The sequence below is a fragment of the Neomonachus schauinslandi genome, chromosome 1 (genome assembly GCF_002201575.2).
Source record: "Neomonachus schauinslandi chromosome 1, ASM220157v2, whole genome shotgun sequence".
Classification (NCBI taxonomy): domain Eukaryota; kingdom Metazoa; phylum Chordata; class Mammalia; order Carnivora; family Phocidae; genus Neomonachus; species Neomonachus schauinslandi.
This window is the reverse complement of record NC_058403.1, coordinates 64,979,304-64,998,025: the sequence shown is the minus strand read 5'-3', so window position 1 is coordinate 64,998,025 and position 18,722 is coordinate 64,979,304. Positions and strand designations below refer to the sequence as shown.

The following is an 18,722-nucleotide window of genomic DNA, read 5'->3' as shown; positions in this document are numbered from 1 at the left end:
TCTTAAAAAAAAAAAAGCTATGTCAAGTCAGACTACTTTTAGATTAATTGTTCTGAGTTCTTCAGGGATGATTAAAAAACACTCATAGGCTCTGATCTGGCATGGAACTTTGGAGAAATAATTCAATTCATTAAATACTTTAACTTTTGCATTAAGGTTTTCCTTAGTGCTTTTCAGAAACCTTTTTCCCAAGGCATTGTTTAGGTGGGCAGTTCCACAGTTTCCTACCATAGAAATATTATTTTATCCTAAGGAATGGTAAGTTGCTGTATGACAAATGTTGGGATAGTATACAATTTATGAAATTTTCAATAGTTTCCAGTATACAGAATACTTACAAACTTTATTCCAGATCAATATAAATTAATGTTATAACTTATCTTATATCTAACTGTTAAAAAGTAGCAATTGAGAAATAAAATTCCTTACCACTTGGCAATACCATGACTGGCTCTGTAAATCTTTGTTCATCTGCTGAAGGTAGGTTCAGGGAGATGATTAAAACCATTCCCAGACTAGTTCCAACAAACAAACAAGGGGAGACCGTAGGGTCATTTTTCCGAGCAAAGGATTCCATGAAGTATAGTGCTGTAATTGCTTCTTTCGAATCTTTGTCAATACTGGAGATGCTAGAGCTTCTAGAACGATTATAGGAATTTTCTCGGCTTTCTATAGAAATTCAGAAAAACAAAAATTGTCAGTGTATTTCCATAACAAGTAAAGTCAGACTTAGTACATGAAAAACAAAATTATGAAGGGGAAGTAGAATTTGATTCCTTGTTAACTGATCTGGAAGACTGCTTGTCCAGTTCATCAGCTTATTTTGATAATGAAGAGATTGAAGTCCAGATATGTAAATCACAAACTTTGGCAGAGCTGGAACTAGAAGTTGAGTCTCCAGAGTTCCAGTTCACCAGGTTTTTCTCCCTACATTACCTCACAAATTAGTTGAAATTTTCTGGTCTGGAAAAAAAAATATTTAGTCTGAGTAGTCAAGGTTACAAGAATTTCTGGTACCATTTTAATTATGGTTTCCTTCTATCTCTCAATTGTTGAAAATAGTCCTAATGATTTCTTGGCAATTCCCACCTACCGACAACATTATGGCTACTTAACTGAAAGGTCACAAATGTTCTTGGTGAATACATTTCCCTAACTGACATAATTTTTGGTTTTGCTATATTTGGAGTAACTGCAGTTGTTATATTTACCAAGGCCAAAAAGAGCAAATGCCATATCCCTGAACTACTTTCAGGATACCAACTTGAATCCAAATCCAGTTCTAACTTTACCTAGAACCAAATAAGAAGCTGTAGACAGGACCATCTCGTTGTTAATAGTAATCTGAGAGGGCTTCAGCCCACCTAAAGGAAGTAGGATGGTTTCAAGTTTTCCTGCTCATCAACATTTACACATGTGCACACTCCAATAAGCATAAAAGAACCACCCCCCCCCCTCAGTTAAATACTACTGGAGTGTTTTGTTCTTATAATTGCTCCAGAGTTCAAGTTCCTTATATTCTTTTTTCTATTCCTTTCTTTCTTGATAGGTCAAGTGTGACTCATTTTTATAAAAAGAGACTAAATATAAATTCCTTAGACTCTTCTTTTTCTAAAAAGCAAAATATAGTATTCCTAATCCCCCTCTTCTATCCCTCAACAAGTTTGTAAAAATAATTATTTGTAATAGAATTTAGAGATGAGAGGGAGCTTGGATATAATCTACACAATTCTATAGATTTGGAGACAGAGACATAGAGTTAAGCAATTATCCCAGAATCCAGTAGAAGTTAGAGGCAGAAATGTCTAAAACTCAAAATTCTCAACTCAACCCACTGATTAAGAGTGCTACTTCTATAACCTTTACATTTTGCTTCTATTATAAAATTCCTAGCTAATATGCTTTTGAAGTTTTTCCATTCGTGGTTCATCAACATTCAAGTTTGTTACTCATACACCTGTGAGAGAAATAATCTCATCTACACATCCACGAACCAGATTTAGTATGGTATAATACTAAACTTTAAAATTTTTTGTAATTTAAAAAATTTTTTAAATTTAAATTTTTAAATATAGGTCAGAAGTTTTTGAGGAGTGGTAAATGGGGAATTACTTTATAGAATAGAATTACTATAGAAAATCTTCTAAGATTATTTTTTCCTATATCTTTCCCCAAAGTTCTTTGTCAGCAAGACTGTAGCAACTAAGTTACAAGATTCCTTTTTTTTCTCCCTCTCTAAAAATTTCTGGCCTTCTAGCTCTTATACTTTAATCCCTGTTCCAACACTCATTCCATAAACATGCAATTAATCCTTCCTTTTAAAAACATGTGAAGATTGCAAACTTTAGAACTTAAGATTTTGCCTTTTTCTTGGTCATACTCACTTGACAGTTGAGGAAATGAGGGTTGCAAGACATTAAATAACTATCTACTGATAGAGACACTGAAAGGCTTACCATTGAGATGGAAGGAAACTCTCAATTGCTGCTGGGAGTGTAGAGAACTGATTAAGGCATATATCTCCCCTCGTACAGAGGAGGTGTCTGCCAATAAGCACAGACATTCTGGTTTTAGAGATGAAGAAGGAGGTATAGTGAGGAATGATTTGGAGTCATGGCCACAGCTTGACCAGCTCTCAGTCACTCATTGCCTAGAATTGACTGTAGTTTTAAAGTATCTTTTACACCAAGACCTACATCCCTTGTCCTCTAGCTCCCATTATCATGGCATATCAAATTTTAATTGTATCCACAAAAATTTGTATGTTTAACTTACCTTCTGTTGTGACTGGTAAAGAAATTTCCATGCAAGCAGCTGATTGTGCTTTCCGAAATGGTGGTCTTCCAGGACCCCAGCGATTTACTTTTGAAACATCAGCACTTGACAGACGTTTTCCAGAACTGCAACTCTGAGAGGTTGGACTTGTGCAGTGTCCATTTACATGATCTGTATCAAGAGGAAGAAGGCAGCATAAATATCATAATTAAATCTTCATATAAAGGAACCCAAATATGTAGATTAATGAAGAGTGAGAATTCCTTTTTTTTAAACCTTAGAAAGATGGCTAAGCCCTTGCTATTTTAAGATTAGTCACATTTTCAGTAGTTAGCCAAAATTACATTTTTAATATGTGGTTAATTAACATAGCTTAAAATTTATTCTATATCCCCATTAAGTATTATACCATTTAATGGCCATTACAAAATAGGTTATAGTATTTGACTTTCTTTTGCATAATTTAAATATACGCCTATTTATATAAGTTTTGGAAGTACCTCCAGTGCTTGGAGTTTAAAACATAGAATGGAAGCATCTCACTGTGTAGTTGCAAATAGTACTTAAGAATATTGATTCTAGAGCCAGACTGCCTGGGCTCAAATCCCAATTCTACCATTTACAAGTTGTACAAATTACTGAAGTCTTCATACTTTAGTTTCCTTTTCTATAAGTTGGGAAAATTATCTACCTCATGGAGTTTTTGTGATAATTCATGTCACATACCAGAACACTTCTTGGTATATGGTAAATTCTGAACAAAAATTATTACTGTCATTCTTGTTTCAGACTATTTAAACTGCTCATGTCTAAGGCAAATAGTACTATTTATTTAGAGCTAGCTTATGAATTTATCTCTGTTTTGATAGAACTTAAAAACTTGGAAATAATGCCACCAAAAATAGGTCTTTTTTTTTTTTTTTTTTTTTAAAGATTTTATTTATTTATTTGAGAGAGAGAGAATGAGAAAGAGAGCACATGAGAGGGGGGAGGGTCCGAGGGAGAAGCAGACTCCCTGCCGAGCAGGGAGCCCGATGCGGGACTCGATCCCGGGACTCCAGGATCATGACCTGAGCCGAAGGCAGTCGCTTAACCAACTGAGCCACCCAGGCGCCCCCAAAAATAGGTCTTTTTAAATGCTAATATATAGGGCGCCTGGGTGGCTCAGATGGTTAAGCGTCTGCCTTCGGCTCAGGTCATGATCCCAGGGTCCTGGGATTGAGTCCCGCATCGGGCTCCTTGCTCAGCAGGGAGTCTGCTTCTCCCTCTCCCTCTGCCTCTCCCCCTGCTTGTTCTCTCTCTGTCTCTCTTGCAAATGAATAAATAAAATCTTAAAAAAATAATAATAAAATAAATAAATGCTAATATATAATATTTGAAACATCTCATAGTTCTGTAATATTCAGAGTACATTTAAAAATGTACTTTGTTCATTCAAAGGACAATAGAGTTAAGTGGAGAAAATCCTGTTTAACGTCCATATGGTATAACTGTCTACTCCATTATAGCCTTTTTGTATTGCAGAGTTTGAAAAAAAATTGTCCATTTCCTGGGTTTCCTTGTGCAAGGATGACAATCCAATTACGTTTCACCATTCATATGCATTAGTGTGTTTTGCTATTTTTTAAAAAGGAGAGTTAACATATTTATTAAATATTGAAATACCAGACACTTCATACACATTACCCATTTGATCTTCACAACAGCCCGGCAAGGTAGATGCTTTATTATCCTGATTTTGCAGTTGAGAAAACTGAAGCTCAGAAAAAAGGTTTGGAAAATTGTCTAATATTATACAAATAGTATTCATGGAGGCAAAATTTGGATCCAGATTTTCTCACTTAGTGTCTATATGCTTAAAAACTGGGCCACAGGGTCAACTAAAGTATTTGGTAAGGGATAGCAATTTTGAAGACATATTTAGTAGGGTTTAGGAGTAGCCTGTGTAATGCACATTGAGATCCATCCTTTTTGGGTCCAGTCATCTTCCATCTTAACACAGATCTTGGGATTCTCAGGATTCCCAGGTGGAAAGGCAGAAATATCCCTTAATGAGTTAGTCATGGGGAAGCTGAAGTCAAGAGCTCTACCCCTCCTGCACTATCAAATGTAGTCTGATAAATAGGAAAACACTGAGAACAATAGCTGGCACTAACAAAGACTTAGAATGAATTAAAAAATGGCAACTTTGGTGGCCCAGTCAGTTAAACGTCTGACTCAATTTCAGCTCAGGTCTTGATCTCAGGGTCATGAGTACAAGCCCTACATTGGGCTCCATGCTGGGCATGGGGCCTACTTAAGGAAAAAAAAAAAAAAGAAAAATTGGGTACAAATTGCAAAAATAAACCCCCTTCTGCATACGGCTGTTAGGAAAAGTTGCTCTTTCATCAGGCATGATTGCCTTGGTTGGAGGACACGTTGGTTTGTTAATTGACTTAATGTTGGTTTGCTTGATTAATTTGTTTTAGCAGGAAAAGAATTTATGGAAGGATATTAGGTCGCTGAAAACCTCAAGGAGAACCTGTAAGGTATACTCAGAAGCTTTGCAGGCCAAAACAGTGCCCAACCACACTGGAGTTACTATTTTAGTAAAGAACCACTGTTAGTGGCTCAGCATTGATGATGCTGGAATTAGATATTAGGAGCTGTGCTATTGCTGGCCAGGTACAGCAGGACATCTCTGCCATCATAATCACCCAAACTGAGGTTTATGTAATTTTTAATTTGTCTTCATTTTAGTGTTTTTTGACTATTCTCATTTTCTACCTTTTTGCTGACATTTTGAGATTTTTAAGCTCTTATTTTTAGGATTTTTTTTTTTTTTTTTTGCAGAATTTTAAGCTGAAGACCTGGGTGTACTGAATCACAGACTTCCCTTGATCAGTGTAATTTTTATCTCCAGTTTTAGTTTGAGTCTACTATAGCAAACTTCATAGCTATGATTTTGTTGTCAAAGCTAAAAGGGCTTTGAATGAGCACAGATTTATATACCTTGAGTTTAATGTTTAGTTTCTGAAATCCAAAGTTTCAAAGAGCTTCTTTCTCTTCATTTCTCCATAATTACCCATTTATTCAAGTTTAACTTATAATTTGTTCATTTAAAAGTAGATGTTTAAAACTACTTGGGACCAACTTTACAGTTTTAGGGAAAATAATCTCTTACTGAAAACATTGCCTAAGGCTTTGTCAGTGATGAATAGAATGTTTTAACTTGCAATAACTATTCTTAAAATTTCAGCTTCAATGAGGTATAACTGACGTATAAAACTGTAACATACATAAAGTGTACATCATGATGATTTGATATAGATCGGGAAAGGATTCCCACCATCTAATTAATTAACATGCCTATCATTTCACATATTTATTTATTTTTTGGTGAGAACATTTAAATTCTCTCTTAGCAAATTTCAATTACACATTACAATGTTATCAATGATAGTCATCATGTTTTACATTAGATTCTCAGAACATACTCATAGCCGAAAGTTTGTACCCTTTTACAAACTTTCCCTATTTTTCCTACTCCCCAGCTCCTGGCTACCACCTTTCTATTCTGTTTGTATAACTTCTATTTTACTTTTTAAAAAGATTCCACATATAAGTGATACCATGCAGTGTTTGTCTTTCTCTGTCTGGCTTAGTTCACTTCACGCAATGCCTCCATGCATGTTGTTGCAAATGGCAGGAATTCCATTTTTCTCATAGCTGAATAATATTCCATTGTGTATATATATACCACATCTTTATCCATTCATCCACTGACAAGACACTTAACGTTGTTTCCCTATTTTCGCTATCGTAAATAATGCTGAAATGAACATAAGAGTGCAGACAGTCCTTCAATATACTGTTTCATTTCTTTTGACTATATACCCAGAAGTGAGGTTGTTAGATTACATGGTAGTTCTATTTTTAATTTTTGAGGAACCTCCTGCATATTAAGGGCAAGATAGCTGGTTTGTAGAAGCACACCCTGAATGCCCCTGTTAATCATTATCTTGAGAATGTATAGATCCCGTGCATCTTCTCTGTTATTTTCCACAAACAAGATAGGTAGAAAATGTGCTGTTCAGCATTTCAGGTCAAGGGCTCCAGGGTTGGCCAACCTAGAGTATCTCCTTGGTAATGCAGAATGTCCAGGTGGTGGGCTTTTATCTCTTTGGAACAATTGCCATGCAAGGAGGGGCAAAGCTACAGAGAATTGCTAGGATAATTACTACACTATAAAAGTTTGCTGCATTTAGTTTCCAGCCGCAGATGCTTTGTTCAGTTGGCCACTCCTGGACTCCCTGTACTTAAGTTCCCCCAATAAACCTAGGTCTCGATCGCTGTCTTTGGGTCATTCCTTTGTTCTTGCTGGGTCATCACCCACACTTGGCTGAGAGTCTACAGAAATGTGGCTACACACCTCCATATTGTTTTCCATAATGGCTGCAGCAATTTACATTCCTACCAACAGTACATAAGGGATCCCTTTTCTTCACACTGTCCTTAACACTTGTAATTTCTTTTTTTTTTTTTTTAGATTTTTTTTTAAAATTTATTTATTTGACAGAGAGATAGCACAAGTAGGCAGAGCGGTAGGCAGAGGGAAAGGGAGAAGCAGGCTCTCTGCTGAGCAGGGAGCCCGATGCGGGGCTCGATCCCAGGACCCTGGGATCATGACCTGAGCCGAAGGCAGCCGCTTAACCGACTGAGCCACCCAGGTGCCCCTGTAATTTCTTTTTGATGATAACCACTGTAAAAGGTATGAGTGATAGCTCATTGTGGTTTTGATTTGCATTTCTCTGATGATTAGTGATGTTGAGCACATTTTCATGTAACTGTTCACCATTTGTATGTTGTCTTTGGAAAAGTGTCTATTTAGTTCCTCTGCCCATTTTTTAAAATTTTATTATGTTATGTAAATCACCATACATTACATCATTAGTTTTTGATGTAGTGTTACATGATTCATTGTTTGTGAATAACACTCAGTGCTCCATTCAATACGTGCCCTCTTTAATACCCATTACCAGGATAACTCACCCCCTTCCCCTCTAGAACTCTCAGTTTCTTTCTCAGAGTCCATAATCTCTCATGGTTCGTCTCCCCCTCCGATTTCCCCCCCTTCATTTTTACCTTCCTGCTATCTTCTTCTTCTTCTTTTTTTTTAAACATATAATGTATTATTTGTTTCAGAGGTACAGGTCTGTGATTCATCAGTCTTACACAATTCACAGCGCTCACCATAGCACATACCGTCCCCAGTGTCTATCACCCAGCCACCCCATCCCTCCCACCCCCCACCACTCCAGCAACCCTCAGTTTGTTTCCTGAGATTAAGAATTCCTCATATCAGTGAAATCATATGATACATGTCTTTCTCTGATTGACTTATTTCGCTCAGCATAATACCCTCCCATTCCATTCACGTCGTTGCAATGGCAAGATTTCATTCCTTTTGATGGCTGCATAATATTCCATTGTATATATACACCACATCTTCTTTATCCATTCATCTGTTGATGGACATTTTGGCTCTTTCTGTAGTTTGGCTATTGTGGACCTTGCTGCTATCAACATCGGGGTGCACATACCCCTTCAGATCCCTACATTTGTATCTTTGGGGTAAATACCCAGTAGTGCAACTGCTGGGTCTTATGGTAGCTCTATTTTCAACTTTTTGAGGAACCTCCATACTGTTTTCCAGAGTGGCTGCACCAGCTTGCATTCCCACCAACAGTGTAGAAGTATTCCTCTTTCTCCACATCCTCACCAACATCTGTCGTTTCCTGACTTGTTAATTTTAGCCATTCTGACTGGTGTGAGTTGGTAGCTCATTGAGCTTTTGATCTGGATTTCCCTGATGCCAAGCAATGTTGAGCACTTTTTCATGTGTCTGTTGGAGATTTGGATGTCTTCTTTGGAAAAATGTCTGTTCATGTCTTCTGCCCATTTCTTGATTGGATTATTTGTTTTTTGGGTGTTGAGTTAGATAAGTTCTTTATAGATTTTGGATACTAGCCCTTTATCTGATATGTCATTTGCAAATATCTTCTCCAATTCTGTCAGTTGTCTTTTGGTTTTTTTATTTTTTTATTTTTTTATTTTTTTATTTTTTTGAGACAGAGAGAATGAGAGACAGAGAGCACGAGAGAGAGGAGGGTCAGAGGGAGAAGCAGACTCCCCGCTGAGCAGGGAGCCCGATGTGGGACTCGATCCCGGGACTCCAGGATCATGACCTGAGCCGAAGGCAGTCACTCAACCAACTGAGCCACCCAGGCGCCCTTGTCTTTTGGTTTTGTTGACTGTTTCCTTTGCTGTGCAAAAGCTTTTTATCTTGATGAAGTCCCAATAGTTCATTTTTGCCCTTGCTTCCCTTGCCTTTGGCGATGTTTCTAGGAAGAAGTTGCTGCAGCTGAGGTCGAAGAGGTTGCTGCCAGTGTTCTCCTCTAGGATTTTGATGGATTCCTGCCTCACATTTAGGTCTTCCATCCATTTTGAGTCTATTTTTGTGTGTGGTGTAAGAAAATGGTCCAGTTTCATTCTTCTTCATGTGGCTGTCCAATTTTCCCAACACCATTTGTTGAAGAGACCGTCTTTCTACCATTGGACATTCTTTCCTGCTTTGTCAAAGATGAGTTGACCATAGAGTTGAGGGTCCATCTCTGGGCTCTCTATTCTGTTCCATTGATCTGTGTGTCTGTTTTTGTGCCAGTACCATAGTGTCTTGATGATGACAGCTTTGTAATAGAGCTTGAAGTCCAGAATTGTGATGCCACCAGCTTTGTTTTCCTTTTCAACATTCCCCTGGCTATTCAGGGTCTTTCCTGGTTCCATACAAATTTTAGGATTATTTGTTCCATTTCTTTGAAAAAAGTGGATGGTATTTTGATAGGGATTGCATTAAATGTGTAGATTGCTCTAGGTAGCGTAGACATTTTCACAGTATTTGTTCTTCCAATCCATGAGCATGGAACATTTTTCCATTTCTTTGTGTCTTCCTTAATTTCTTTCATGAGTATTTTATAGTTTTCTGAGTACAGATTTTTGCCTCTTTGGTTAGATTTATTCTTAGGTATCTTATGGTTTTGGGTGCAGTTGTAAATGGGATCGACTCCTTAATTTCTCTTTCTTCTGTCTTGTTGTTGGTGTATAGGAATGCCACTGATTTCTGTGCATTGATTTTATATCCTGCCACTTTACTGAATTCCTGTATGAGTTCTAGCAGTTTTGAGATGGAGTCTTTTGGGTTTTCCACATAAAGTATCATATTATCTGCAAAGAGTGAGAGTTTGACTTCTTCTTTGCTGATTCGGATGCCTTTTATTTCTTTTTGTTGTCTGATTGCTGTGGCTAGGACTTCTAGTACTATGTTGAATAGCAGTGGTGATAGTGGACATCCCTGCTGTGTTCCTGACCTTAGGGGGAAAGCTCTCAGTTTTTCCCCATTGAGAATGATATTCGCTGTAGGTTTTTCATAGATGGCTTTTATGATATTGAGGTATGTACCCTCTCTCCCTATACTCTGAAGAGTTTTGATCAAGAAAGGATGCTGGGGCGCCTGGGTGGCTCAGTTGGTTAAGCAACTGCCTTTGGCTCAGGTCATGATCCTGGAGTCCCGGGATCAAGTCCCGCATCGGACTCCCTGCTCAGCGGGGAGTCTGCTTCTCCCTCTGATCCTCCCCCTCTCATGCTCTCTGTCTCTCATTCTCTCTCTCAGATAAATAAATAAAAAATCTTTAAAAAAAAAAAAAAGAAAGGATTCTGTACTTTGTCAAATGCTTTTTCTGCATCTATTGAGAGGATCATATGGTTCTTGTTCTTTCTTTTATTAATGTATTGTATCACATTGATTTATTTACGGATGTTGAACCAACCTTGCAGCCCTTGGTCGTGGTGAATAATCCTTTTAATGTACTGTTGGATTCTATTGGCTAGTAGTTGGGTGAGAATTTTTGCATTGTGTTCATCAGGGATATTGGTCTATAATTCTCCTTTTTGATGGGGTCTTTGTCTGGTTTTGGAATCAAGGTAATGCTGGCCTCATAAAACGAGTTTGGAAGTTTTCCTTCCATTTCTATTTTTTTTGGAACAGTTTCAGTGGAATAGGTATTAATTCTTCTTGAAATGTTTCATAGAATTCCCCTGGAAAGCCATCTGGCCCTTGGCTTTTGTTTGTTGGGAGATTTTTTTTTAAATGTGTTTTTTTTTTTAAGATTTTATTTATTTATTCATGAGAGACAGAGAGAGAGGCAGAGGCAGAGGGAGAAGCAGGGTCCCCACGGAGCGGGGAGCCCAATGTGGGACTTGATCCCAGTACCCTGGGATCATGACCCGAGCCGAAGGCAGACGCCCAACCAACTGAGCCACCCAGGCGTCCCGTTGGGAGATTTTTGATTACTGGTTCAATTTCCTTAGTGGTTAGAGGTCATTCAGGTTTTCTATTTCTTCCTGGTTCAATTTTGGTAGTTGATACATCTCTAGGAATGCATCTATTTCTTCCAGATTATCTAATTTGCTGGCATAGAGTTGCTCATAATATGTTCTTATAATTGTTTGTATTTCTTTAGTGTTGCTTGTGATTGCTCCTCTTTCATTCATGATTTTATTTATTTGGTTCCTTTCTCTTGTTTTTGATAAGTCTGGCCAAGGGTTTATCAATCTTATTAATTCTTTCAAAGAACCAGTTCCTAGTTTCTTTGATCTGTTCTACTGTTCTTTTGGTTTCTATTTCATTGATTGCTGCTCTGATCTTTATTATTTCTCTTCCCCTGCTGGGTTTAGGCTTTATTTGCTGTTCTTTCTCCAGCTTCTTTAGGTGTAGGGTTAGGTTGTGTATTTGAGACCTTTCTTGTTTCTTGAGAAAGGCTTCTCTTGCTATATACTTTCCTCTTAGGACTGCCTTTGCTGCATTCCAAAGATTTTGAACAGTTGTTTTTTTCATTTTCATTTGTTTCCATGAACTTTTTAAATTCTTCTTTAATTTCCTGGTTGACCCATTCATTCTTTAATAGGATGCTCTTTAGCCTCCATGTATTTGAGTTCTTTCTGACTTACTTCTTGTGATTGAGTTCTAGTTTCAAAGCATTGTGGTCTGAAAATAGGCAGGGAACGATCCCAATCTTTTGGTACCGGTTGAGACCTGATTTGTGACCTAGGATGTGATCTATTCTGGAGAATGTTCCATCGGCACTAGAGAAGAATGTGTATTCTGTTGCTTTGGGATGGAATGTTCTGAGTATATCTGTGAAGTCCATTAGGTCCAGTGTGTTATTTAAACTCTTTATTTCCTTATTGATCTTTATGTTAAAGTCTCCCAGTATTATTATATTGTTGTTGATGTGTTTCTTTTCTTTTGTTATTAATTGGCTTATATAATTGGCTGCCCCCATGTTAGGGGCATAGATATTTACAACTGTTAGATCTTCTTGTTGGATAGACCCTTTAAGTAGGATATAGTGTCCTTCCTCATCTCTTATTATAGTCTTTGGTTTAAAATCTAATTTGTCTGATATAATGATTGCAACCCTAGCTCTCCTTTGGTGTCCATTAGCATGGTAAATCATTTTCCACCACCTCACTTTCAATCTGGGGGTGTCTTTGGTTCTAAAATGAGTCTTTTGCAGACAGCATATCTATGGGTCTTGTTTTTTAATTCAATCTGATACCCTGTGTCTTTTGATTGGGGCATACAGCCCATTTACATTCAGGGTAACTATCAAAAGATATGAATTTAGTGCCATTGTATTGCCTGTAAGGTGACTGTTACTGTATATTGTCTGTGTTCCTTTCTGGTCTATGTTACTTTTAGGCTCTCTCTTTGCTTAGAGGACCCCTTTCAATATTTCTTGTAGGGCTGGTTTTGTGTTTGCAAATTCCTTTAGTTTCTGTTTGTCCTGGAAGGTTTTTCTCTCTCCTTCTATTTTCAATGACAGCCTAGCTGGATATAGTATTCTTGGCTGCATATTTTTCTCATTTAGTGCTCTGAATATATCATGCCAGTCCTTTCTGGCCTGCCAGGTCTCTGTGGATAGGTCTATTGCCAATCTAATGTTTCTACCATTGTAGGTTACAGATCTCTTCTCTCGAGCTGCTTTCAGGATTTTTTCTTTGTCTCTGAGACTCACAAGTTTTACTATTAGATGTTGGGGTATTGAACTATTTTTATTGATTTTTGAGGGGGGTTCTCTGTGCCTCCTGGATTTTGAATCCCAATTTCCTTCCCCAAATTAGGGAAGTTTTCTGCTATAATTTGCTCCCATATACCTTCTGCCCCTCTCTCTTTCTTCTTCTGGGATCCCAATTATTCTAATATTGTTTCATCTTATGGTATCGCTTATCTCTCGAATTCTGCCCTCGTGATTCAGTAGTTGTTTATCTCTCTTTTCCTCAGCTTCTTTATTTTCCATCATTTGGTCTTCTAGATCACTGATTCTCTCTTCTGCCTCATTTATCCAAGCAGTTAGCGCCCCCATTTTTTATTGCACCTCATTAATAGCCTTTTTGATTTTGACTTGGTTAGATTTTAGTTCTTTTATTTATCCAGAAAGGGTTTCTCTAATAACTTCCATGCTTTCTTCAAGCCCAGCTAGTATCTTTAAAATCGTCATTCTGAACTCTAGTTCCGACATCTTACTAATGTTCATATTGATTAGGTCCCTGGCAGTCGGTACTGTTGTTTTTTTTGAGGTAATTTTTATCGTCTTGTCATTTTGTCCAGAGGAGAATAGAGGACAAAATGCTAACAGGGTAACAACGACCCCTGAAAAATATACACTAAACAATCAGAAGAGAGCTGAAACTGGGGGAAAAGAAAGGGAAAGAAAGAAAAAAGAAAAAAAAAGATAAAAACAAAACAAAACAGAATATGATCAAATATGATCAGGCTGGTGCATAGATTACTGCCACACACTAGATTTTGGGCGTATTTGGGTCTGTTAGAAGAAAGTGCCTCCCAAAATTTTAAAGAAAGAAAAACTTGTATATGTACAAAAATAAGGGTTAATATGATGAAGGGATGGAATATGACTGTAAAGATGAAAATTATAAAAAAATTTTATAAAAGGAATTGATAAGAAGTTGTTTGAAAAAAGAAAAAAGAGGATTTAAAAAAAAAAGAAAAAAAAGGAAGAGAATGTGATCAGGCAGGAGACTAGAACAAAGCCATATACTAGAGATTTAGGGTATATTTTGGTCTGTTAGAAGAAATTGTATCCCAAAATTTTAAAGAGAGAACAACTAATATATAGATACCAAAAATAAGGATAACTACTAAGAAGGAATAGAATATGACTCTAAAAATGAAAAATAAAAAAGATTTTAAAAAAGGGATTGATAAGATGTTTATTGAAAAAGGGAAAAAGAAAAATAAAAAAAAAGAAAATTAAAACAATTAACTTTGAAAGACTAAAGAATCATGGGGAAAAAGCCATGAATTCTATGTGCAGTATTCCCCTAGTGCTGGAGTTCTGCCGTTCTCATTGATCGATAAACTTGGTCTTGGCTGGCTGTTCTTGCTGATCTTCTGGGGGAGGGGCCTGTTGCCGTGGTTCCCAAATGTATTTGCCAGAGGTGGAATTGCCCCACCCTTGCCAGTCTGGGCTAAGTAATCTGCTTGGGTTTGCTCTCAGGAGCTTTTGTTCCCTGCAAGCTTTCCGTACAGCTTTGGAGGACGAGAGTGAAAATAGCAGCCTCCCAATCTCCACCCCGGAGGAGCTGAGAACTTTGGGCCCCACTCAATGAGCCCCCAGAGAAAAGCAGTCAATCATTCCTGTCTCCCCAGTCTCCGACTGCACTCCATGCTCACCTGGGTTGTGACTGAGCATTTGTATCTCTGGCACATGACCCTGTGCGGAGTCTCCAAACCCAGGAGATCCCTGCAGTGCACTCCCGCGCCGCTCCTCCTGGGGCAGGAAGGGGAGTCTCCCCAGATCTGCTGCTTATTGGGTCCCTGCTGGAGGAGCAGTGGCCCGACTGTGCCACGGATCACAGTTTATGGCAACCCTGAGCTGAGATCCCGCGCCTCAGCTCTGTCTCTGCAACTGGCTTCCCCACTCCAATACCTGGGAGCTCTGCGCACTCAGGCACCCCCAGTCTTTCTGTGACCCTGAGGGTCCTGAGACCACACTGTCCCAGCGAGGATTCCACCCCCTGCTTAGCCACTGGAGCGACGTCCCTCAGTGGAGCCGACTTCTAAAAGTTCCGATTTTGTGCTCCGCTGCTCTATCACTTGCTAGTAGCGGCTGACCGAGGCCCCCTCCCCCGCTGTTTATCTTCCCAAATATCGCCTTGGATTCACTTCTCTGCACGTCCTACCTTCCAGAAAGTGGTTGCTTTTCTATGCAGAGAGTTGGTGTTATCTGCCCATTTTTTCTTTAAAGTAGGCTATACGCCCAACATGGGGCTTGAACTCAGAAGCCCTAGATCAAGAGTTACATGCTGAGCAGACTAAGCCAGCCAAGCACTCCCATCTGCCCATTTTTTAATCTGATTTTTTTTTTTTGCTATTGAATTGTATGAATCCTTTATATTTTTTGGGTATTAACCTCTGATCAGAATCATGATTTGCAAATATTTTCTCCCATTCAGTAGATTGATTTTTCATTTTGTCAATGGTTTCCTTTACTATACAGAAACTTTTTAGTTTGATATAGTCCCACTATATCATATTTTTACTTACTTATGCATATTTTTGCTTTTATTGTTTTTGCTTTTGGTTTCAAATCCAAAAAATTACTGCCAAGACCACTGTCAAGGAGCTTACCACTTGTGTTTTCTTCTAGGAGTTTTATTGTTAAGTCTTATGTTCAAGTCTTTAATCCATTTTGAGTTGATTTTTGTGTATGGCATAAGATAGTGGTTCGGTTTTGTTCTTTTATATGTGGCTGTGCAGTTTTCCTAGCACCATTTATTGAAGAGATGATCCTTTCCCTATTGTATATTCTTGGCTCTCTTGTAAGTTAATTGAATATATATGTGTGTGCGTATACACACACACTTATTTATAAGTATATATATATAATTTATTTATTTCTGGGCTCTCTATTCTGTTTCATTGATTTATATGGCTTGTGTCAATACCATACTGTTTTGCTTGCTATAGCTTTGTAATATAGTTTGAAATCAGAAAGTGTGATGCCTCTTTTTCTTTCTCAAGATTGCTTTGGCTATTTGGAGTCAAATGTGGTTCCATGCAAATTATTTGTTCTATTTTGGTGAAAAATGTCATTGGAAGGGATTGTACTGAATCTATAAATTGCTTTGGGCTATATGGACATTTTAACGATATTTTCTTCCAACCCATGAGCATGAAATACCTTTCCATTTATTTGTGTCTTCTTTAGTTTCTTAATATCCTACAGTTTTCAGTGTACAGTTCTTTTATTCCTTCGGTTAAATTTATTCCTAAGTACTTTATTCTTTTTGATACAGTTGCAAATAGGATTTTCTTAATTTCTCTTTCTAATAGTTCATTGTTAGTGTATAGAAATGCAACTGAGTTTTGCATACTGATTTTCTATTCTGCAACTTTGCTGGATTTATTAGTTTTAGTAGTTTTTTGGTGGAGTCCTTATGGTTTTCTATATATGTCTTCTGCAAATAGACAGTTTTACTTTTTCTGTTCTGATTTGGATGCCTTTTATTTATTTTCTTTGCCCTAACTTGTACTTCAGTACTAGGTTGAATAAAAGTGTTGAGACTGGGCATTCTTGTCTTATTTCTGATCTTGGAGTAAAAACTTTCAGTTTTTCACCACTGAATGTGATGTTAGCCGTAGCCCTGTCATATATGGTCTTTATTATGGAAGGCACATTCCCTCTGTTCCCACTTGGTTATAATTTTTGTCACGACTAGATACTGAGTTTCGTCAAATGCCTTTTCTGCATCTATTGAGATGATCACATGATTTTTATTCTTCATTTTGTTAATATGATGGATCACATTGATTTGCAGATTTTGGACCATCCTTTCCTCCCTGGAAGAAATACCACTTTATCATAAGATCCTTTTAATATATTGTTGAATTTGGCTTGTTAATATTTTGTTGAGGATTTTTACATCAATGTACATCAGAAATATTATAATTTTCTTTTCTTGTAGTGTCCTTGAAAAATGAGTATGGCAGTTATCCTTACTCTTTGATGGTTTGGAAGAATGTGAGAAAGATTGGTATTAATTCTTTAGATGTTCGGTGGAAATCAGCAATGAAGCCATCTGGTCCTAGACTTTTGTTTGTTGGGAGGTTTTTAATTAATGACTCAATCTCCTTGCTAGTAATTGGTCTCTTCAGGTTTTCTCTTACTTCATGATTATCTTGGTAGGTTGTATTTTTCTAGGAATTTATCTGTTTGAGAGTCTCCAATTTTTTGGTATATAGTAGTCTTTTATGATCCTTTGTGTTTCTGTGGTATCAGTTGTAATGTCTCTTCTTTCACTTGTGATTTTTCAGTCTTGGGGAATCTGGCTAAAGGTTTGTCTATTTTGTGTATCTTTTTAAAAAATCAGCTCTTAGTTTCATTAATCTTTTTTATTGTGTTTTTAGTCTCTTTTGTTTATTTCTGCTCTGATCTTTATTTCCTTTCTTCCACTAATTTTGGGCTTCATTTTTCCTTTCTCTAGTTCCTTGAGATATAAAGTTAGGTTGTTTAAGATCTTATTTCTTGAAGGGGAGCTACAATGATGGCATAGTAGGAGAACCCTAGGCTTGCCTCCTCCCTGAAACACAGCTAGATAACTATCAAATCATTCTGAATCCTCAAGAATTTCACCTGAGAACTGGTAGAACAAACTACACAACTAGAGGGAGAGAAGAAGCCATTTTGAGGAAAGTAGGAAGTGCTGAGACAGGATTTGGGGGAGAAATGGATGACAGGTGCTGTGGAAGGGAAGGATCCCTGGTCATGGAGAAAGGTGAGAGAGAGTAGAACACACAGGAATATGCACAAGAACACTTCTCCAAAGCCACTGGCTGGGAGAGTGAAGGGGGCTGAATTTTGTGAGTGTTTTCAACCAATGGGGCTCAAAGACTGGAGTTTTGGAAGTCCATGGGCTTGGCTGGGAAGACCTGAGTTTGCTACCCTACTCCTGGATCCGAGGCAGGCAGACAACCCTGGGGCAGACTGTACATTCTGATGATTGCCTAAGGGTCACAGGGAGAGACTGTTCATTCTTTTTGGAATACATCTGTGAGAGTTAGCATTGCCCCTCTGGGTGCAAAAGAACTGGCAGGCACCATTTTCCTTCCCTGCCTCTCAGCATAGGTGCAGAGACACCTGTTGAGGGCCCGCTAACTGGGGCACTGGCTTTTTAGTTTGCTTGTACCCAATCCGGTGTTCCTGTGCTTTGGGGTGACAGACCTTCTGAATCAAACCTGCATCAGTATCAGTCCCAGCACAGCAATACCCTTTCTTAGAGTACCTGACACATCAGGTATCTGAAGTTTGGAACTTTAAATGTCAGCAGGCCTGAATAGGGTAGAGCCCCATACCCCTCAAGTCTACTGACCATAGTGTTCTGCAAAACTTCAGCTCTAGTAGAAATAGCATCAGGATTCTTTCAACCAGCAGACCAGAGCACACCTAATTAAAACTCGCCACCCTCTGGACAAGGTCAAAACACTCCCTACTGCAGGCAAGGAGAAACTCTGCAGAGGACTGACCTGGGGGAAAGAGCAGCCAAAACACAGCAGCATAGTCCATGCAGCACACACCAGAGACACTTCCTGAAGCGCCAGGCCCTGGACATTATATGATCTCTTCTTCATAAAGCCTTTACTCTCAGAAACAGGGAACATAACAGGCTTTCCTAGCACAGGAGATGACAGAGACATAGACAAAATGCCAAGATGGAGGAATTCATCCCAAAAGAAAGAACAAGAAAAGGTCACAGCCAGGGATCTAATAAAAACAGATATAATATGCCTGATCCAGAATTTAAAGCAACAATCATAAGGATACTGG

General features: G+C 38.1%; 1 protein-coding gene across 1 annotated transcript in view; it reads right to left on the bottom strand.

The window, feature by feature from the left end:
- The window catches only part of STXBP5L (syntaxin binding protein 5L), a 419,146-nt gene that overhangs the window by 17,388 nt on the left and 383,036 nt on the right, over positions 1-18,722 (bottom strand). The window contains exons 22-23 of the mRNA XM_021692509.1: positions 2,776-2,946; positions 430-669 (exon numbers count right to left, since the gene is read on the bottom strand). Of these exons, the coding sequence (XP_021548184.1) occupies positions 430-669; positions 2,776-2,946 (411 nt within the window). The remainder of the gene's footprint in view (positions 1-429; positions 670-2,775; positions 2,947-18,722) is intronic.